The sequence below is a fragment of the Plecotus auritus genome, assembly GCF_963455305.1.
Source record: "Plecotus auritus genome assembly, chromosome: 1".
NCBI classification, from domain to species: Eukaryota; Metazoa; Chordata; class Mammalia; order Chiroptera; family Vespertilionidae; genus Plecotus; species Plecotus auritus.
The window spans coordinates 220,872,316-220,895,941 of record NC_137770.1 but is presented as its reverse complement, the minus strand read 5'-3'; the positions used below and the strand labels follow the sequence as shown (position 1 = coordinate 220,895,941).

General features: G+C 42.1%; 1 protein-coding gene across 5 annotated transcripts in view; it reads right to left on the bottom strand.

Moving 5' to 3' along the window:
- The window catches only part of ATP8A1 (ATPase phospholipid transporting 8A1), a 215,598-nt gene that overhangs the window by 164,160 nt on the left and 27,812 nt on the right, over window positions 1-23,626 (bottom strand). For 3 of the 5 annotated variants that reach the window (XM_080676966.1, XM_080676968.1, XM_080676965.1), the window contains exons 2-5: window positions 17,937-18,051; window positions 16,368-16,467; window positions 15,335-15,433; window positions 10,524-10,569 (exon numbers count right to left, since the gene is read on the bottom strand). In XM_080676966.1, the coding sequence (XP_080533092.1) occupies window positions 10,524-10,569; window positions 15,335-15,433; window positions 16,368-16,467; window positions 17,937-18,051 (360 nt within the window). Of the gene's footprint in view, window positions 1-10,523; window positions 10,570-15,334; window positions 15,434-16,367; window positions 16,468-17,936; window positions 18,052-19,256; window positions 19,401-23,626 lie in introns of those variants that run through there. The other 2 variants (XM_080676964.1, XM_080676967.1) reach the window with 2 other exon arrangements.

Here is a 23,626-nt window from a genome sequence, read left to right as displayed (position 1 = left end):
TTAACAGCTTTGTCATCCTGGGTTTCTCTTGAAATGAAAACATTCTGTTGGATTTGGTTGGGAATTCCCCAATCGAAGGCTCTGCAGAAACTGGCTGTTTCTCAGGACTCAGTCAAACATGCAAAAGTAGAGGTGCTCACTTAGAGTCTAACACCGGCTTTGGGGCAATCAAAACCATCTACCACCAGGGCCATTACTGAAGGTCATTGGGATGCCGCTCCTGGCCAATCAAGCCACTTCTTGAAGTCGGTTATAAGAGGCAAGCTATCTGAAAGGACAGTGGCACTACCAGTGTCACAGAGGACAGAGAAAACACAGGAAAGGTAGTGTGGGTGAGTCCCATCTGGGAGTAAGTCCTGAAGGGAACTTGAGTGCATCAAGAAGAGTGCAGCTGAAACTACAGTTCTGGGTAAAGAAGGAAAACCAGCATGTCTGTATTAAAGCATCAGTTCATTCACCACGTAGAACCTTTACTTCCAAAGACCATTTTAAGGCAAAGACCTCACTGAGGCACAACTGACATTGCACTCAAGTCTCCTGCATAAACTTGCCTGTAAAGGTCAACGTGAACATGGACCTGCTTGGAGTCGACAGACACAAAGGACAAAGGGAATGTTCCAAATTCCCTTCTCGTCCACATTCTACACATAGGTATTCAGTTAGTTGATACTACTTCTATCGATTCGCTTATAAGCCTTTTAACAGTGGTCCTCACCCTGCGAGGCCTACACAAACTCCAGGTGTTGAGTTCCAGCAAGTTGATTGAGAAGCGGTGAGCTGATGTGATCAGAGCACAAGGGTGAGCAATCCCCTTTTCTTAAGATGTTCTCTCTCAGTCCTGCTCACAGCATCATGAATCACTCACCCTTTCCTTTATTTCACTGAAAAATTTCTTGAAAGAAAAATCTCCTTCCTCGGCCTCCCCAGTCATCCATTCCCCCATTCCTCACATCGGGCTTCAGTTTTCATAGCAGCACGTTGCTCTCCAGTTAAGAACTGGAACTCTAGCAATGAACTGTCAGTTCTGAAATGCCGAATTTACTGGGAGTTGTGGTCCTGGTCCTCCTGCAATTCAGCAGCATTTGGCCACATCCAACTGGATCTACCCACTGTGTATTTCCCTTTGGCTTCTCATCATCACTGTCCTGGTCCCCCCTCCTTGATTACATAGCTTTCACATTCTCCTTTCAAAAGTACAAGTGGGAACCTAGCCATACCTGCAGTAGTTCTCTCCAAATTCTCTACCTGGTTTCCAAAAGCCTTCCCATCCCTGCCCATGACTCCTTGACGTATATCCGAAGCTCTGGCCAAAACCGAATATTTGCTCTTCCCCGAATATTGCTCACGCCTTCCCACGTCCTTCTGGATCACCCACTGCTACCACTCCAATAGCTTTGCTTACTGAAATTCCACTTGTCCTTCAAGAACCTCGCAAATGATTTTTCTGAGCCCCTCCCCCGCTTCTCTCATCTGGCCCTTATTTGTTTCCCTATCTTGTATTCAGTATGAGTGAGCATCTTATCTTCCCTACCAGATTACAATATCCCATAGGGCAAAAACCAGGACTGGTTTCTGTCTGCATTTTCTGCCCTGGGTCTTACACAAGGTAGTTGTTCAGTAAAGACTTAATGAAGTGAAATAACGGAAGTCCTAACTTTGAATCACACATGTTTTTCTTCTCTCACTTTACTAGTAACTATGTCTTTAAATTTCCTCAATGGGTTTTGCCCTTCTGTGTGCAACTTTTATTTATAGGACAAATAAAAAACAATCTGGAGTTATATTTTCCCACAAATAAATACCTCCTCTCTATCCACAGCTATGTGGAAAATATCTAACCAGTTCAACTGAAATAATCCTAAGATCTCTGTAATGATTTGAAAATGTTAATCTTACGGTGTCTGAAATTATTTAGGCCATATATGTGCTCAGTTTTTAAGCCCAATTTTTAACATCATGGAAACAAATACTTTTAAAGAACTATCACAGTTAAGTTGATGTACATTTGGCAGTGTTTGTTCATAAACAGATGTGGAGACACCTCCAGGGAGCCAAAAAGGCAGGGCACTTGCTTTTTCCATAAGCCGGGAAAGTGCTGCTATTTTAAGGCCCTTAGACTAATACCCTGGCTCCTTTGTACAACATGGACTGAACAGGAACCAGACAGATGCAGCCCTGTTTGTAGGTCATTTCAGGCTTATAACCTAAAACATATTCAACCCACACCAATTCAACACCTTTCTCACTAAGGACATTACAGGTGAATTGGTTTCCAGTGGGAGATAAGCAACCATGTGCCCTGCAGGGAAGCAGCCTTATTAGTGGCCATCAGCCACTAATTCTACTTGTGAAAAGGCTGGAAAGAGGTGGAAATGAGACCCGTTATTTTTTGCTATGTGCCTAGTTGAAAAGAATTTCATGTGGTCTTTTCCCCAATTAAAATGAAACAGAGAAAAGTTGCTTTATTAAATAAAGACTTATTTTATTCTAATGCCTAATGTCAAACAATAACAAGGTGTTAATCTAACTGTAGGAAGGATGGCCTTCATATAACCACAGCATCTGAGCAGGTGGTCCATGTACTGCCAGTTGTCACAGCTGTAGCTCTCACTCATTCTCACCTGTAGATTGCATGCACACTGTAGAATGCATGCACACTATCCTTCAGGGAGTATACCCAAACTTGGCATTTTATAGAAGTAAATCTATTCCATTAGCAGGCATTTTTTCTCTCTTTATTAAGGTACTAGAGGCCTGGTGCACAAAATTTGTGCAGAGGGTGGGGGACTGTCCCTCAGCCCAGCCTGCACCGTCTCCAATCTGGGACCCCTTGAGGGATGTCGGACATCCCTCTCACAATCCAAGACTGCTGGCTCCCAACTGCTCACCTTCCTGCCTTCCTGATTGCCCCTAACCGCTTCTGCCTGCCCACCTGATCACCCCTTAACCACTCCCCTGCCAGCCTGATTGATGCCTAACTACTCCACTGCCAGCTTGTTTGCCCCTAACTGCCCTCCCCTGAAGGCCTGGTCCCTCCCAACTGCCCTCCCCTGCAGGCCTGGTCCCTCCCAACTTCCCTCCCCTGCTGGCCTGATTGCCCACAACTGCCCTCTCTGCAGGCCTGGTCCCTCCCAACTGCCCTCCCCTGCTGGCCATCTTGTGGTGGCCATCTTGTGTCCACATGGGAGCAGCCATCTTTGACCACATGGGGGCAGCCATCTTGTGTGTTGGAGTGATGGTCAAGTTGCATATTACTCTTTTATTAGATAGGATTACTCTTTTATTAGATAGGATAGAGGCCTGGTGCACAGGTGGGGGCCAGCTGGTTTGCCCTGAAGGGTGTCCCAGATCAGGGTGGGGGTTCCCTTGGGGCGTGGGGCAGCCTGGGCGAGGGGCCTGTGATGGTTTGCAGGCTGGCCATGCCCCCCAGTGACCCAAGCGGAGGCTCTGAGATCTGGGATTTATTTATCTTCTATAATTGAAACTTTGTAGCCTTGAGCAGAGCCAAGCCTCCTGCTTGCTCCATGGCCACAGCCATTTTTGTTGAGATTTATTTATCTTCTATAATTGAAACTTTGTAGCCTTGAGCACAGGCCAAGGCAGGCCAGGGCAAGCATGAAGCTTGGCTTCCTCCATTGCCAGGGAAATCCAAGCCTCCTGCTGGGTCTGTAGCTGCAGCCATCTTGGTTGGGTTAATTTGCATACTCGCTCCTGATTGGCTGGTGGGCATGGCTTGTGGGTGTAGCGGAGTGATGGTTAATTTGCATATTACTCTTTTATTAGATAGGATTATATTCCACAAATGAGTGAGATCATGTGATATTTATCTTTCTCTGACTGGCTTATTTCGTTTAGCATAATGCTCTCCAGTTCCATCCATGCTGTTGCAAATGGTAAAAATTCCTTTTTTTTTTTTTTTTAAATATATTTTATTGATATTTTACAGAGAGGAAGGGAGAGGGATAGAGAGCTAGAAACATCGATGAGAGAGAAACATCGATCACCTGCCTCCTGCACACCTCCCACTGAGGATGTGCCCACAACCACAGTACATGCCCTTGACCAGAATCGAACCTGGGACCCTTGAGTCCGCAGGCCGACGCTCTATCCACAAGGCCAAACCGGTTTCGGCAAAAAAAAATTCCTTTTTCTTTTTAACCACAGCATAGTATTCCATTGTGCAGATGTACCAGTTTTTCAACCCACTCATGGGCACTTAGGCCGTTTCCAAATCTTAGCTATGGTAAATTGTGCTGCTATGAACATAGGGGTGTATATATCCTCTGATTGGTGTTTCTAGTTTCTTGGGATATATTCCTAGAAGTGGGATCGCTGGGTCAAATGGGAGTTCCATTTTTAGTTTTTTGAGGAAACTCCATACTGTTCTCCACAGTGGCTGCACCAGTCTGTATTCCCACCAGCAAGGAAGGAGGGTCCCTGTTTCTCCACATCCTTGCTAGCACTTGTCATTTGTTGATGGCAGCCATTCTGACAGGTGTGAGATGGTACCGCATTGTCATTTTGATTTGCAGCTCTCGGATGATTACTGACTTTGAGCAGGTTTTCATATGTCTCTTGGCCTTCCTTATGTCCTCCTTCGAAAAGTATCTATTTAGCTCCCTTGCCCATTTTTTTTATTGGATTGTTTATCTTTTTTTTGTTAAGTTGTATGAGTTCCCTGTAAATGTTGGAGATTGAGCCTTTATCAATGATAACATTGGCAAATATGTTCTCCCATGCAGTAGGCTTTCTTGTTGTTTTGTGGATGGTTTCTTTTGCTGTGCAGAAGCTTTTTATTTTGATGTAGTTCCATTTGTTTATTTTCTTTTTAGTTTCCATTGCCCTAGGACAGGGGTGGGCAAACTTTTTGACTCGAGGGCCACAATGGGTTCTTAAACTGGACCGGAGGGCCGGAACAAAAGCATGGATGGAGTGTTTGTGTGAACTAATATAAATTCAAAGTAAAGGAGCGGAGGGGAGAGCAAGAGAACCGGATAGAACAGCCGGATCTGGCCCGCGGGCCGTAGTTTGCCCACAGCTGCCCTAGGAGCTATATCAGTGAAGATATTGCTTCAGCATATGTCTGAGATTTTGCTGCCTGTGAATTCCTCTAATATTTTTACTAGTATGGTTTCCCGTCTTATGTTTAAATCCTTTATCCATTTTGAGTTTATTTTTGTGTATGGTGTAAGTTGGTGGTCTAGTTTCATTTTATTATATGTATCTGTCCAATTTTCCCAGCACCATTTGTTGAAGAGGCTGTCTTGACTCCACTGAATGCTCTTGCCTCCTTTGTCAATATTAATTGAGCATAGTGGTTTGGGTTGATTTCTGGGTTCTCTGTTCTGTTCCATTGGTCTATATGTCTGTTTCTGTGCCAGTACCAGGCAGTTTTGAGAACAGTGGCTTTGTAATACAGCTTGATATCTGGTATCGAAATCCCTCCTACATTGTCCTTCTTTCTCAGGATTGCTGCAGCTATTCGGGGTCTGCATTCGACAAAATCCAACACCCTTTCTTGATAAAAACCCTCAGCAAAATGGGAATAGAGGGATCATACCTCAACATAATAAAAGCCTTATATGACAAACCTACAGCCAACATCTTACTCAATGGGCAAAAACTAAAACCATTTCATCTAAGAACAGAAATGAGGCAGGGATGCCCACTTTCACCACTCCTGTTTGACATAGTACTGAAAGTGCTAGCCATAGCAATTAGACAAGGAGAAATAAAAGGTATCCAATTTGGAAAAGAAGACGTTAAACTGTCATTATTCGCAGATGACATGATACTGTACATAGAAAACCCTAAAGACTCCATCACAAAATTATTAGACTTAATAAATGAATTTGGCAATTTAGCAGGATACAAAATTAACGCCAAGAAATCTATGGCATTTTTATACACCAATAGTGAACTTACAGAAAGAGAGATTTAAAAAAAAATCCCATTTACCATCACACCAAAAAAAGTAAGATACCTACCAATAAACTTAACTAAGGAGGTAAAAGACCTGTACTCAGAAAACTACAGGACACTGAAAAAAAGAGATAGAGGAAGACATAAACCGATGGAAGAACATACCGTGTTCATGGATTGGTAGAATCAACATCATTAAAATGTCCATACTACCCAAAGCAATCTATAGATACAATGCACTTCCCATTAAAATACCAATGGCATGTTTCACAGACCTAGAACAAACTCTCCAAAAATTCATCAGGAGGCATTTTTAATTCTCCCAAATATCTTTCTTCTCCTGTACCTGAACCCCATCCTTTCGTAGGCTTCCTTATTGTCACTGCATGTGAAATTGTCATTCCACCTGAAATACTGGCATGCTAGCCAGAGCAGCATTGCATAAAAAACAGAAGCACATTTTTACAATTTAAAAAGAGAACGAGCTCAACCACAATAAATTCACATGGGGATTGGCTTCAATTTACATGTTACATTAATCATTAGGAATTTATTATTTACAAATTCCTGCAGAGCAAAATTTGGCAGAACAACCCAGTTTAGGGAAACCATGAGACTGCCTCCAGTGTGTGTCAGAAACACGGAAGAGGGTCTGTCAGATACTGAGTTCAAATATCAAGGGAAGAAGTCAGAGAAAATGAAGGAAGGTTTAGATGCAAGGAGACCTGGGGCATTCTGAATATGGCAGTGCTCTGGTCTCTGGATAACAGAACTGATGAGTGGACACAGTACGGTGTTCACAGGAGGCGAAGCAGGGTGAAATGACGATGTAATGACTTCGACAGAGAGGGTGAGGAGGTGACTAGAACTTCCGCCACGTTAGCATTTTGTCAGTGCCTGAGAAACGGTGTTATGGAAATACATCATGCTCACACCTCAGATAATGAATGTTCAAGAAGGCTCCTTTCACGCCTAGTTTCTTCCTTCTCAAGCATCTGTAGGGAGAATGGTTCATTCACTGGTTCATTTGCTACGCAAACACATACACCACCTGCTCAGGACATTCCCCTTTGTGGCAAACACGAAGACCAGTAGGAAGGCAGACTTGCCTTTGCCGTGCTGCCACCCCCAGTACGGCTACAGCAGCACACAGCCAAAGGACAGGCGCAAAGAACGGTGGTCACACGCCCTTAGGAGGAGTGGACCACACAACTCAAGACTCACTCATGTTCCCCGGACTTCTGAGCATCCGTGTTCTCTGCCCTCCCTCAACAGCTATGTCCTCAGAGAACTACATAAAATTTTGAATTTGCTAGCGCAATGAACCATGTACCTAACCAACTCTATAACTCCAGGAAAAGAAATGGCTTCTTTTCAAAAGCGTTGATAATAGGCTAACACGTAAAGTTTATAAAGTCCCGAGTTGAGTACAAAATATGCTCCCTGATTGAGTGCACTGACTGGTGAAAATGAGGCATCAGCCATGTTCTAGGCCAGTGGTCAGCAAACCGCGGCTCGCGAGCTGCAGTTTGCCGCTCTGTTGACTAATGAGTTTGCCAACCACTGACCTAGACTCTCGATTCCAATAATTACAGGCTGTTGTTGTTCCTTGTGATTAAGCCCTTATCCTAGTGGTCGGCAAACTCATTAGTCAACAGAGCGGCAAACCATGGCTCGCGAGCCGCGGTTTGCTGACCACTGTACTAGGCTATAGAGTTAAATGATTAGAAATGTTGGAAATCAAACTATGAGTTTATATTTCTGAAGCTGTTAGGGAAGGACAGAAAAAAGTCACTTTAGTGCCTCAATGCAAAATAAGGAGAGAAAATATTCATTTCTCTAAGAACAGAGGATTACTATTGGAATCTGAAGGAAAGGTATCTTCTTACACATTACACGGTCTTGGTAAACATTTAGGAATTGAAATTTTAAGCTCAATACTTCAAATATTTGTCAAAAATTAATTATCTGTCAAAAATACTCCCTTCCCACTCCTACACCCACTACTGCCCTCAATTCGGCAAAGCAAATCAATTTCATTCTGGTCTAATGACAACAGATGGCTTTCGTATTAAGCAATTTGAGTTATGTGATAGCAAACAGTATCCTCTACAAGCATTTCTCTTATCTCCTATCAACTTCAAAATATAAAAGATAACTAGTACTTAAATTCGACAAAGCAGGGAGAAAAAAAGGAACGATCCCTTAGAAAACAATTTCAAGTATCAAGTATCCCATAGTGTCTTATATATGGGATTACCAAGTATTCTGCTAAAATGGTGTTTATAGCTGTTAAGCCCAAATATATTATTCTTGACATGAGTTTTATATACACTTATGTTAGAAGCCTTCTCTCTCACTAACCTATTTGTTTTTTTTCTAAATCCTCACCCAAGGATATTTTTTTTTATTGATTTTAGAGAGATGAAGAGAGAGAGAGCAAGGGAGGGAGGGAGAAAGAGAGGGAGAGAGAGAGAAACATTGATCAGTTGCCTCCCGTACATGCCCCAACCAGGGACTGAACCTGCAAACTTTTGGGGTACTGGAAGGCCCTCCAACAGACTGAGCTACCTGGCCAGGGCTCGCTTGCTTATTCTTCATTTTTAGCTATAGAAGCTGATTGTGTTAATCCAGGGTGATCTGATAAACCAAGAATGATAAACAAGAAAGAATATTTTCTCTGAAGAATAGAAAAAAAGGGAGTATTTTTGAGAGTATGTAAGTACCTAGAAAATCATAGATCATTTCAGTTCAAGGTGTGGTGCCTAAAATAATCATACCTATGACAGCTAGTCTTTGACTGTACAATGACTTCTTGGGCCAATGCTTGGAAAGAAATAACTGCCCATCCTCAATGATCGGAACTCTCTGCTGCAAGATCCAGTGTATATTGAAAAAAATAATTACATATTATTAGTTCAAAATCTTTTACTAAACTTTCTGAGCAACAAATGTAAAAACTGCATGTTGCCAAAAATACCAGTACCTGAAACAGTTAGTTTTTCCCTTTCAATTCCTGTGGCTTTCACTCTCCCCACCTTCATGGAGTAACTTTATTCTCAGACTTCTAAAAGCCTCCTACTCCAATGTGTTCTGCTCCCCATCTTTCACGTGCATGTTCATCCTGTCTATTTCTGTCTGTAAACCTTCACCAGCTAGTCAGTATGCGTAATGACGTTTGGAATCCCCTGGCTTGGCATTCAAGGCCCTATAGAAGTGGACCCTGGCCCACATTTTCATCTTGTTAGCTTCCCTTTGAGATGCCTCTCCTTCTTCATCTGATGCTGCAATGATGGTTCCACAAAGCAATCCAACGGCCTCCTTCATCTCTGTTCAGGATAACCTCTCCTCCTGTTTTCTCACGCAACCCACTCGTAATGTTTTCCCCATGTGCCTCTGCTCATCCAATGTTTCCCCAAAATTTAAAATGTAGCTCAAGTTACCCCATAATTTCCTCTCCTTCTTTAATTATATAGCATTTGACATATAAACCATCATTTGCCACAAAAATTTAGAGAGACATTGAGATCATGTAATCCATCCAAGTCCATAGTAGAACATAAATATTTTGTTAACTTGCCAGGTGACAAATAAATGTGACGTCGTCAAATGTATAAAAAGCCAGCAGATAATCCCTTTGGTGGAAGGTGGTAAGAAGACAAGCAGGGCATTTTGATGGGGTTCCAGGAAAATCACAGCAATATAAAAATACTGTTTTTAATTATCAGCTAATTTTGGCAGACATGTCTGATCTTCAACACATCAGGGGACTTCAGAGAGAGATGAGACTCTTAGATGGGACAAGCCCCTGGATGGAACGCTATGTCTGTTTTGCATGTTCCTGACTATTTCTTAAAAATCTGACAATAGTCTATTTGCTGATGTTGAAGGTCATTTTGCTTTGGGCTGCATCAAAATGAGACCCCTACAACCAAAGAGCCATGCCAAATGTCATGCACTTCCAAGTAGCTGGCCTGGATTTAATCGTTTCATTTATTTCTGGAGCATATATTGTTTCCATGTATAGTATAATCAAAGTGCTCCCAATATGCCTTTTGCCCAAGCAACATAAAATCTTATTATTTTCTATAAGTTTTCTATAATAATAAAAGCATAATATGTTAATTAGACCAGACGTCCTTCCGAACGACCTTCTGGATGAAGCCGCAGCGGGGGCTGAGCCCCTTGCACAAATTTCATGCATCAGGCCTCTAGTTTCTAAATAATTATAGAATAATTATTTTCTATAATAGTATCTTTGCTAGAATAATATCTGTAAGTCACAAACAAAATAAAGACATTTTGCAGCACTTAATACTGTCAAAACCACTGCAGATTTTATGGACAGTACTTACGAGCACATTGCTATGAGGTAATGAAATATATTAAAGATGTTACCTTTCAAAAGTATTACCACTGTAAGTCATCTATTGAGAATTTAAATGGCATGCTAATAAATGCTACACAGCAAGAATCTACCCTGGAACAAAAACATAAGAGATATACAGTGTTTTCAATTGAGTTACATTTAACTGAAGTGATTATTTATATTAGTATGAGTATATTTGACAGATATAAGAAATAAATTGTAAAATTCCTACCTTGTGTCTGTTTCTTGTTCACAGCATTATCAGCTTTATGTCGTTTCTAAAGTTTAAAAGCAAAAATAAAAACTGTGAAAAGTGAGCAAGATAAATAAAACCAAATTGCACCTACAACAAGAGATTTCTTTAACTTATTTTCATACCCATATCAATGTCATAAATATGCTGCGCGTGTGATGATGGGAGAATCAGAGGGTAATCAGGGATTTTAAAACTGAAAGCAATCCACAGTCCTTTTCCAGGAGTACAAGTGTATGGGTCCTCGGAAGGTCTGACATCAGCATGTAGGTAAGATTCAAATTTTAATGTACTAGAAGAGTTTGCGCTGAAAGGCTGACTTAGTCATTTGCTTCAATAACTCACAAAAGATTGCCCAAGAGAATTATCTATAATAACTACCATTTAATAATGGCACTGAAATATTTTCAACTTATAAAATCCATTATCTAGCCCTAACTGGTTTGGCTCAGTGGATAGAGCGTCGGCCTGCGGACTGAAGGGTCCCGGGTTCGATTCCGGTCAAGGGCATGTACCTGGGTTGCGGGCACATCCCCAGTAGGGGGCGTGCAGGAGGCAGCTGATCGATGTCTCTCTCTCATCGATGTTTCTAACTTTCTATCCCTCTCTCTTCCTCTCTGTAAAAAATCAATAAAAAATATATTTTAAAATCCATTATCTAATTAAGCTGATACATCCTGTTCTCCTTCCTCCCAAAAGCACTAGGACAAAAATAAATAAACAGGCGAGTTAGTCTATGTCTAGGCGTGTGAGTTTGGAGAGTTACAGAAGCCAAGGCTTTACAGCAGTAAGGAAAAGAAACGGCAGGCCAGAGGAAGGTGAGAATTTGAATGACCAATGGAAACGAGAGGTTTTCCATAGCTTCTGTCTAAACGTATACCATTGTGTGTAACACATCAGCTTCTGTTGACGTTGGAAAAAAGTGTTGAGTGTAACTGACTCTGTGTTCAAAGGTTCAAGCATTTAAAACCCATCCATGTTCAGATTTAGCTGCATATACCTGACTATAAGGTAGGATGGAACATATGCAAAACAAATGAGTTCCTAAGCTTTCCAGTGAGAAGAAAGATGGTTTTTAGGGGCACAGGGCACAATAGGAAAACACTTTCCAAGAGAAAAGTCTGGAGACACAGCAACCCTCAGGAGGACTGGCATAATAGCTGGCATTGAGAACTTGCTTCATCCCAATAACCAGCCAGTGAACTGCTCAAAATGCAAGTAGTGCATTTGGGATGCTTCTGTGGAAGGCTTACTGAAAATAATCCTTGCCACATCCACATGCAGGGACAATTCTTTCTCAGAATAAAACTATCATAAATAAAAGTGTAATAATGTAAACTTTTAATAGGCAAGTTATTGCTTCCAAAAGCAAGCACACCATTTGCCAGAAAATATTCTTAACTGAATTTTTTAAAGTTCTGTTAAGTTTGTAGCTTCAGTAGAGCATATTATTCAGTAGAGCATGCTTACTCATTTTTGTTTGTTAATAAAGATTTTAAGAAAATGAACAGTAACCCAAAATAAATTTTAGACTGGAATAATGATCCAATGTAAAAGCAGATACTCAGAGCAGGTGCAAATATTTCCAAAACAATGCGTACCTCTAATATATAATAGTTAGACATTCAACTGAAGGAGACAAATAAAAGCTAATTAACGAAACATTCCCCTTCTACAGGAAATTTAATCTTAGTGAAACCTGAGGAGCTCCTGAACATTACTTTCCATACACAGAGAATTCCTGTACAGAGCATCCCTTTTCTCAACCTTTCCACCACAGAATAAATTAGGCTACTTGTCAGGACATAATTGTGCTGAATATACATAAGGACCCACCCAGACAGGCAGATTCTAATCTGATGACTACAAAAAGAAAGCATCTTTGTATCTTAAGAGATCATTATTCTAAAGTAATAGTTTAGAAAAAATTATATATTCTCTGAATTCAAATACCTCCACTATCTTGTAATCAGAATTCACTAACACCAGTGAGACTTAGTGAATTATGTAATATTTTCAATATTTGGTTGACAGCACACCAATAAACTGGACTGTGTAAATAGTTCCATGAACTTTAAGATACTTAAGGATGCAATATTGGTTGATCCTACTTCTGGGAATTTTCCCAACCCAGACATTTCTTGTTGCATCATCATCCAGGTCTTCTACCTGCACCTCGGCCCCCTTTGTCTCCTCGCTTGTAATTCAGTGATGGAATTCCTTAAGGCTCCCTCCCTTACCCTCTCTCCTTCTCACTCTACACTCTCTTAGTTCATTCATACCTGCAATTCCAACGACAACCAACACGTAAATATATACCAGCCAAAACTCTCATCTGAGTTCCAGACAGTTATATCCAGTTGCCTCCTTGACATCTCCCTCCAGCAGTCTTGTTAAACCATTCTTACAGACCATTTTTTTAGTTCATTCCTTAATACTTATTAAAAAGCTACTTCAAATGATACTATTATTACCCCATGATCTACACTAATAAAAGAGTAAGATGCAAATTGACTGTACCTTTGCGACCCTCACCAGCCAATCAGGAGTGAATATGCAAATTAACCCAACAAAGATGGAAGGTTAATTTGCATACGCAGGCACCGAGCGGCGTTCTGCACTGCCCCAGCTGCTCCGGGCCTCTGGGCAGTGTGGGAAGGTGGAAAGGCAGCTCCGGGCCGGAGCGAAAAGGCGGCTCCGGCCGGAGCGAAGGCAGTGCCAGCAGCCAGGGGAAGGAAGGCCCATTCTTGCATGAAATCTTCATGCATCGGGCCTCTAGTACTAATATAACATCCTTCAGAAACTGCCCAATTAGCTGTGTTCTAATAGGTATTTTGTTAAAACAAACAAAAAACTTCTTGGATACCATTCTACTTACCATGTATTTTCATAAAGAGGGGTACTAAAAACACAGCTAGAGAGCTTATAGCTTTGCTAAGGAAAAGAAAAGGTAAGGGTAGAAGTGGCAGTTTAGAGCAATGATTATAAGGCAGGAGTCTGGAGCCTTATTTGAATTCTCACAGCCCCACATAAACAGCTGTAAGACCTTGGGCAAGTTACCTTACTACTCTGTGCCTCCTCACCCTCATCTGTAAAATAGGGATAATACCATTTATTCTTGAAAGGGTTAATATACGATTTAATAAATGTAAATGACATAAAGCATGAACATGGAGCCTAGAAGTTCAGTTATTAATATTATTATTGGTGACTCGCCACAAAAATAAAAAAGAGCAATGGATGGGATAGAAATTCCATCAATTTCTTGGACAAGATACCTGGCCTCTCCAAGCCTCAGTTTCCTTACCTTTAAAATGGGGTTAATATCCAACTTTCAAAAGTTATTGAAGGAATTAAATGAGAAAAACTTTTGCAAAAACAATAGCATAACGCTAGTAAGTAACAGATGCTCAATGAAACCCAGGTTAAACAAAGAAAGAAAAGGGAGTACAAAAGGCAAAGAAAGAGACAAAATTGTAATACAGATGAATCCTTATAGAGTGCCAAATCCAACCTTCATTTGAAAGGTGGTAAGTCTGTGGGGAACAATACGCGTGAGAAGAGGGCCCCTGTACTTTTCAGCTAGTGGTCCCACCAAGTATGTCATTTGCAATCAAGAGGACTCTGGTGTTTTACACACACAACCTCTGTTTGTACTCTTACACACTTGGATGTTTTTGACACTGATGATCTAAACCAGGGGTGGGGAATATCCGGCTCGTGGGCTGTATAAGGCCCACGAAATCATTTGGTCTGGCCCTGCCGAGGCGTTAAGGGTGCATTAATTACACGTTTGACCAACTATAGAGGCTAATTTTTAAGCTGATAATTTTGTATGGCCTGTGAATGATGTTATAAATATCCAAATGGCCCTTGGCAGAAAAAAGGTTCCCCATCCCTGGTAAATAGTCGGCTGACCCATGTCTAATGGTCTAGTGATGCTATGGCTCATGTGTTCTCAGTGAGATCCCAATTGGATCCCCCGCAGCTATAATATTAATGAATGTCTGTGTAACTTTAAATTGGAGCTTTCTAAAGAATGTCTTGGCCTGGCCTCTCCTTACCATCTGACTTGCCTAAGGCATGACAGAAGGTCGTTTGAGACAGGCATATTATTTAAAGGGCATCGAAAAAAATGTTGACTTCCTCAACTAAGGTAGGTAAACAAGAGATAAAACAGAAGAAAAAGAAAAGCCTGAATTTATCTTAGGAAATGTATTTTATAAAAGGGAAACTGACTTCCCCTTTTCTCTGCTACTACGGAAAAATAAAAATAGCACATTTGCTGTTACTTTCTTTTAATAAAACAAGATAAGAGAAAAGGAAACTTAGTACTAAAATAAGAAAGGAATCATAGGTATTTAATGAGGTGAAAACTAGGGCATAGAAACTTAAAAATAAAAAATACCAAGAAACCCTTTACTACATTTAGATAGTTTGGAGGTTCTGTTTAACTTGAAACAATGTTCAAACTGAAAATTGAGCATAATTAATAATAATGGTCAAATATGTTTTTTCTAAGTCAATTATTTCATTCAAATTAATTTCTTTCATTAATAAACTACAAACATAAGGAAACACTGTAGCGAGCATTTGGAAATGTTAATCATATAAAAATCAATAGAAATTAACTGCAGAGGTGGGAGGATATTCTACACACTTCTAAGCTGAATGGGCATTTTAAGCAGCCTGTGTCAAGGACGAAGTAACTGAAAGAAGAAATAATATTTTAAAATAGTTACATAAAAATAAAGAGTCACATTTACTTATGAAAAAAATTAAGTACTTACAATATCTTCTATGATTTCTTTGATAGCTGCCACAGCTAAAATAAATAAGAGAGGAACCAGTGTTGTATAGCGACCTGTTGGTGATACATCAGGTATTTGCTATTTGAAGGAAAAGAAAAAGAGAGAAATCCAGTGAGAACTAGCAAGTTGATAATACATTTAAAAACAGTAACATCTTAGTGCCTCTTAAAATATGCTTCCCTGATTTTACTATCTTAGCAGACTGACACTGGGTAAGGTGATTTGCTCAAGTCTAAGAGGCAGCTGAAAGAACATGTTAATTCGCTTCCTGGCAAGCAGTTGTGTGTAGGACTAACACCTACAAAGGGGGCTTGGTTACATATATTACAGTATATCCATATACTAATGTATCATATGACCGTTAAATATAATATTTCAGCTGCACAATGAACCTCAGGGGAAAATACTGATAATGCAGGTTATGAACATATGTACGCTGTGGTCCCCTTTGTACACTAAATTAATATACAAGGGAAAAAAAAGACCAGAAGGAGGATATACACTCAGATTTTAAGAGCATAGTTGCCTCTTGGTGGTGGAATGAGTTGTGAATTTTGTGTTTAGGCATTGATATGTTTTCTAATTCCTTTTACAATGAGTGTATGCTATTTTTTAATAAAATATAACTTTTTTCCCCTGATTACAACTAACACAACTACAAAGAGAAACAGATTTAAAGTGATAATTCTTGTATTCTAAGGTTCAGAACTGACAGTTATATTGTTACGAAAATAAATTGATATTTTAAGAAAATGCCCCACCCCCCCCTTAGAACCCAAACGAATAGTCCTCGCCACATCGAATTTAAAGAAGGTTTAAAAATAAGCTGATAGAAATGAATGGAAAGACTAAAAGAGGTAGTGAAATTCTAACACGGCTGTAGCAGAAGCTGGAAATGTCCACCCAAACCAGGTGATTTCTCTGTGTTCGGATAAGCTTCGGAAGACTGGTCACAGGCTTTTATTAAATCAGAACATCTGATGTGAACTGAGGTTTTACGACAGGACTTTACCTGAAGCAGTGCAATAAAGAGAAAGAATGAATTGGCCGCTCTTCTGAACTGCGAGTAGAGAAATCGTGGAAGGAATGTGATGATGTTGTATTTTGCAGTGCTAGAAAACAAAATGAAAGTAGCATAAAACTTAACTGCTCCACAATTAGCTCCAACGTTTACAAAATTCTAGTATCACCATCTACAAAATTAGATGAGGAGCATCTGTCCTCTGTTTCAAGTTGGGAGACTATTACAAATGGTCATGAACCTGAATGAAAAGGATTGAAAGGAACTGTATAAACAAACAGTAAGACTTTCATTTCCTGCCTAATTTCTTTCTTTCTCCTTGGTCAGCCACCCTGTTTTAACATTACCAGGGGATAGCTTATAATGAAGAGCAACTTTAGTTAAGAAAATGTATAATACTTTCATTGAAAATAAAATCTTCAATGATTTTATTGAAGAAAAAAAAAACACAACAAAGTCAGCAATTTGAGCAAGACCAGAAAGACTTTATTTATTTTACATATATTTTATTGATTTTTTACAGAGAAGAAAGGAGAGGGATAGAGTGTTAGAAATATCGATGAGAGAGAAACATGGATCAGCTGCCTCCTGCACACTCCCTACTGGGGATGTGCCTGCAACCAAGGTACATGCCCTTGACTGGAATCGAACCTGGGACCCTTCAGTCTGCAGGCTGAGGCTATCCACTGAGCCAAACTGGTTAGGGTGGGACCAGAGAGACTTTAAATAGAGATGCCTTCCCTGGATAACTTCAGAGAAATGGGGAGTTTCCTGGATTTGAAATTTCTTCAGGGACCCTCTATGACTTTGGCTAGGACTCCACACTGAACACATCAGATATAGCCAGCCAGGCACAGTTTAGATGTTAGAAACATACCATCTTCCTCTTGTTAATAACAGAGAGGATATTAAAGGGACACATGCCACACTCCCCAAACTGTGAAAAGTTACTCTTGCTTGAATTTTAAGTTGTAAATGTTCACTTTAAATGGGCATGTCTCCAGTTTAGGAATGTTGCCAACGGAGAAACACTGGGTTTGCATTGGGGGTGCTCACTTGGTTCCAGGGGCCACTTAGTGAATTGGGCTTATAACAGAGATACTTTTATATTACTGTTGGAATGAATATGTAACAATGAAGTAATTCTCACAGCCCTCCATTCCTTACCATCATACTAAATTTTGCACCTATTTAGCCAAAAGGAGTTCTCCGTGAAGAATGGCAAAGGACCTCTTCTTGAAATGTGAAAACTTGTTAACCCCAAACAATAATCTATTAACAGGTTTAACACGAAGGGCTTTACCCAGGAGCAGCTGTTTATCCTTTCTGCTCCTTCCTTATTGGCTAGATGGGCTCTCGATTCCAATAATTACAGGCTGTCGTTGTTCCTGGTGATTAAGCCCCTATGGAGAAATAGCTGATTCACATGGCCGCTAGTAAGCTCTCAATATTAACTGAGGTAACCGCAAGCTCTTTGCAATGCTTTTCATTTTGGCGGGGAGAGGGCCCACAGGACTTGGCTGTGCTGGCTGGTCCAGATCATTCTTTAGCAGTTCCTACCTGACGTGGTTGTTGCAGAACTTCGTCAGCTGGGGCTGGTTGATGAATATAGTCCGTATTTCTTCCTGGTCTGCCAGGGAAGTCTTCTCTGAAACATCATCGGTCTTCTCATAACCTTAAAGAGAGAGAGAGAGAGAGTCTTCTTACTAGATAAGAAACGTTTCATTTTATTGTCTAGGGGCTTAATCACAAGGAACAACAGCAGCCTGTAATTATTGGAATTGAGAGTCTCTAGACCAGCCGTGGGCAAACTACGGCCCGCGGGCCGGATCCGGCTGTTCTATCAGGTTCTCTTGCTCTCCCCTCCGCTCCTTTACTTTGAATTTATATTAGTTCACACAAACACTCCATCCATGCTTTTGTTCTGGCCCTCCGGTCCAGTTTAAGAACCCATTGTGGCCCTCGAGTCAAAAAGTTTGCCCACCCCTGCTCTAGACCAAAGCCACATTTCATAACTATTCCAGAATCTAAAATCTGTTATAAGCTACATGCATCTCCTTTTTGGTCTTCTTGTTTCTTTCATAATAAAAAGAAAAAGCCCCACATTTAACATTTCCACTAAATGTAAAAGGCAGCATTTAATAGTATGTAAAAACTGACCCATTTCAAAAACAGTGACCAATTTTTGTTCATCTTTCCCCCATATATGTTCAACTTACTTTATTTCCTCCCAATACATAAAAATATGTCCAAAAGTAACAAAAAATTTAAATTGGTTTACATTATAGTTTTAGACAACTGACAAGACAGAAGTAATTTAAAATATATTTTAAAAATTTAAGCATACATATTTAACGCTTTTGTTTTTTCTTTCCTTTTTGGATGAAGACAGAAAAAAGGTGAACAATGAGGTTTAAACAGGAAACCACAATTACTCAACTCACTATGATCATCTTACTCTTTTCACTAATTGGAGTTTATGTTCACAAACAAATTTAAAATGTTTTGAGATCAATTCATCACACAATCATTGTAACAATTCAACAGATTCAGGCAATTTCAACTAGGTAACAGCTTATTGCAAAGTTGACAGTGATTTAAAAACGACAACATGTAAGTTCTAGAAGAATAAAACAATTTAAACTGCTTACTTTACCCTAGCGAGAATTCAGTGAGGCTGGATTAATTCCCTTCCCCTTTGCTAGAGAGGCTTACACCAACAGTACCCTGTCTCAAGTACCCATTTGCCTTCTCTTTTCTGCCAAGCCAATGCCAACTCCTCCCTTAAGAGCTGCAACTTGGGGTCTCTCAATAAAGTCAGTGAACCTTCTCTGTGTCCCCACAGTCCTCCATGACCCCCCACTCCAGCAAAACACTTACCAGAACGTTTCCTTACTGCCTGTTTGTGAGTCAGTCTCCCCCGACCAGAAAGGGAACTCCCTGGGGCTACTGGTGCTGTGTTACTCATCTTCCTAACACGGCACAGGCAGCAGGCACAGGCAGCAGGTACTTGGTAAACGTTTGCCGAATAAACGAATACCACATGACAAAGGAGTGGTTATTTGGCCTTTTTTTTCTGGGGCAAGCAAATGCTTCTCCACCCACTGATAAGGACACTACAGCAGCCAAGAGCTGGTAATAAACTGTGCTATAAGAAAAGCTTGCCTGTGGGGTTTTGTTGCTATACGAACCAAACGGGGAAAATCACCTAGGCTTTCTACAAAGGGAGGAACATGAGCATGGAGACACAGGGTGCAGGGAAAAGTGTAGAGTGTGCAGTGGAGTGGGAATCTTACCTAATAAAGAGGGAATATGCTAATTGACTGTCACGCCCACAAAGATGGTGACGTCCACCCCCCAATAAAGAGGAAATATGCTAATTGACTGTCACGCCCACAAAGATGGCAGTGCCCACAGCCACAAGATGGCAGCGCCCAGTCCCCTCAGCCCCACCAGGGTGGCAGGTCCAGCTGCTCTGCGTGCCTGCCTCCGGAGTCCCCCGGTCCCCTCAGCCCCCCAGCCGCCCAGGGCCGGCCCGAGGTGCAGGCAAGCCTTGGATGGTGGATTCCCAGCCACCCAGGGCCACCTGAGGCTTGCGCTCTTGGCAGTGGCAGCAGCAGAGGTGTGATGGGGGCGTCACCTTCCCCTGAACGCCGGGTCACCTCCTGCCCCCGAGGGCTCCCAGACTGTGCGATGGGGCAGGCTGGGCAGAGGGACCCCTCCAGTGCATGAATTTTCATGCACCGGGCCTCTAGTAGGACAATAAAGATGAAGCACAGACAAAGGCCAGGTAAAGACAGGTGAGATATGGCACTAAAAAATCACCCAGGCTGCATCTGAGAGCACCTGTCATGCTTGTGAAGACGGCTGGATGGCATCCTCCGGTTGGCAGCCAGCCTTCCAGGTCGACAGGCAGGGAGTGAGAATCACGGTTTATACTCAGCACTCGGATGTCACACGGCTCCATGTAAGTACACTGACCCTCAGTTTACAGTTAGACACATCAGCAGCTTGGCCCATGGTCAGTCACATGGCTCATAATTTTCTCTCACTGCATCATGTTTTAGATACAACACTAGCTTTCCCTCCTCGTTTCACAGAATCAAAATTTCGCATATGTATTATTACAGACAAAATGTTTGTGTCCCCTCCAAAGTTCACCCCTCAAAGGGGTGGTATTTGGAGGTGGGGTCTTGGGGAGGTGATTAGGACATGAGGGTTGAGCCCTCAAGGATGGGATTAGTGCCCATGTAAAAGAGACCCCAGAGAGATCGCTCATCTCTTCCATCAGATGAGGACACAGCAAGAAGACAGCCATCTCTGAACCAGGAAGTGGGTCCTCACTAGACACTGAATATGCTGGCGCTTTGATCTTGAGCTTCCAGCCACCAAAATGATGAAGTTTTGTTACAGCAGCCCAAACAGACTGAGACCTGGGTTATCAAACAGAGGCATATCAACCTTAAACATTCTTAAAGATGTTCCTTAATGACAGCGCCAAGTGGACTGTTTCTGGCACCTCAACTGGACAGAGAACCTCGGGAACAGCAGGTCTCTGCTCTGCTCTGAACTGATACCCTCAGCCTGTACTTTATGTAACGTGACTGTTGGGGGCCTGGGCCCTTGGATGCTCTTAGCTGAGGAGTTAGGTGTCACTCCTCCCCTGACATATCCATTTATATTGGGATCTCAAATGCTGCTAGGGGGAGTTGGACATCATATCTCCTCACATATTAATGTGTATTCAAGAATTTCTATGCCGCAAAGGACAAAGGAATTAGAATCAACCCCTTCCCCAACATGAAAGCTAGAGTAATTAAAACAATTTTGATGGACTAGTATGTCCCCAACCAAGGTCTGATAATAAGGGACCTTTAAGGGAAAAACTCACCAAAATGAGGGGGAAAGTCTACCCTGGTGACCTGTTCTCAATGAAACAAGAACATAGAATATGCATTATGAAGACAGTCTACTCAATAAATGGTGTTGGGGAAATTGGACAGATACATGCAGGCAGGCAGGCAGGAAGGAAGGAAGGAAGGAAGGAAGGAATTAGACCATCTTTATACTCCATATACAAGAATAAACTCAAAATGGATTAAAGACTTTAAAAATGTAAAACTCAAAACCATAAAACTCCTTAGAAGAAAACACAGACAATAAAATCTTGGACATTTTTTATGCTATATGTCCTTGGGCAAGGGGAACAAAAGAAAAAATAAACAAATGAGACTACATCAAACTAAAGAGTATTTGTTCAGCAAAGGAAACTGTTAGCAAAATGAAAAGACAACATATTGAATAGGAGAAGATATTTGCCAATGATACATCCGATAAGGGGTTAATATCCAAAATTTATAAAGAATTCATACAACTCAACACCAAAAAAGCAAACAACCAAATTAAAAAATGGGCAGAGGACTTAAATAGACATTTATCCAACGAGGACATACAGATGGCCGATAGACATGAAAAGATGCTCAACATCACTAGTCTTCAGAGAGATGCATATTAAAATCACAATGAGATATCACCTCACACCTGTCAGAATGGCTATCCTATCTAATAAAGAGGGAATATGCTAATTGATCATCACTCCGTCACAAAGATGGCTACAACAACAGCTGAGGCCAAGTTCCCTTAAGGAGCCTTAAACAGCAATCAGCAGGGACCTGAGGCTATGCCCTTCCCTGCCCCCGTGGGGCTTGACAGGGGACCTCAGGTTGCGCCCCCCCACCTGGCAGGGCTTGACAGGGGACCTCAGGCCATGCCCCCTGCCCTGGCGTCAGGCTGGGGGACCTCAGGCCGCACCTCCTGACTTGGCACCAGGCCGGGGGACTTCAGGCCGCACCTCTCCCAGGTGGGGCTTGACAGGGAACTTCAGGCCACACCCCCAGCACCAGGCCAGGGGACCTGAGGCTATACCCCCCTGCCTGGCAGGGCTTGACAGGGGACCTCAGGCTGTGTTCCCCATCCAGCGGGGCTTGACGGGGTCCTCAAGGTGTACCCCCAGTGCTGGGTTGGGGGAACTCAGGCCGTGCCCCCTGCCCACTGGGGCTTGACAGGGGACCTGAGGCTGCACCCCCCTGCCAGTGGGGCTTGATGGGGGACCTGAGGCTGTGCCCCCCTGCCTGGTGGGGTTTGATGGGGGACCTCAGGCCATGCCCCCCACCCAGAGGGGCTTGACAGTGGCTCTCAGGCCATGTCCCCCACCTGGCGGGGCTTGATGGGGAAACTCAAGGCACGCCCCCTGCCCCATCTGGGGGACCTCAGGCCATGCCCCCCATCCTGGTGCCAGGCCAGGGGACCTGAGGCTAGCCCCCTTCCTGGTGGGGCTTGACAAGTGTGGGACTGGCCGGGTCTGGATCTAGCCCAGTGGGGGGAGGGGGTGGCCAGGTCTGGGTCTCACGTGATTTTGAGGTGCATGTGGGTGGGCGGGGACTTGACTCTGGGTCCCCCTTTTAATGTGCACGAATTTTGTGCACCGGGCCACTAGTCATCAATAAATCAACAAACAAGTGCTGGGGAGGATGTGGAGAAAAGGGAAGTCTCATACACTGGTGGTGGGAATACAAAATGGTACAGCCACTGAGGAAAACAGTAAAGAGTTTCCTCAAAAAATTCAAAATGAAACTGCCTTTATCACCCAGTGATTTTACTTTTGGATATATAGCTGAAGAAACCCAAACACTAAAAGACTATATACACCCCTATGTTCATTGCAGTGTTATTTACAATAGCCTAGATATAGAAGCAATCCAAATGCCCATCAATAGATGTGGATAAAAAATGGTGGTACATTTATACAATGGAATATTAGCCATAAAACAAATGAAATCTTATCACTTGCAACCATGAATGGACCTAGAGCAGCCGTGGGCAAACTACAGCCCGCGGGCCGGATCCAGCCCGTTTGGCTGTTCTATCCGGCCCACGGAGCCGAAATAGCGGAGGGTTCTCTTGCTCTCCCCTCCACTCCTTTACTTTGAATTTATATTAGTTCACACAAACACTCCATCCATGCTTTTGTTCTGGCCCTCCGGTCCAGTTTAAGAACCCATTGTGGCCCTCGAGTCAAAAAGTTTGCCCACCCCTGACCTAGAGGGTATTATGCTAAGTGAAATAAGTCAGACAGAGAAAGACAAATACCACATGATTTCACTTATATGTGAAATCTAAAAAGCAAAATAACAAATAAAATAGACACAGGTTCATTACCAGAGAGAAAGGGCGGGGGCGGGGGCGGGGGC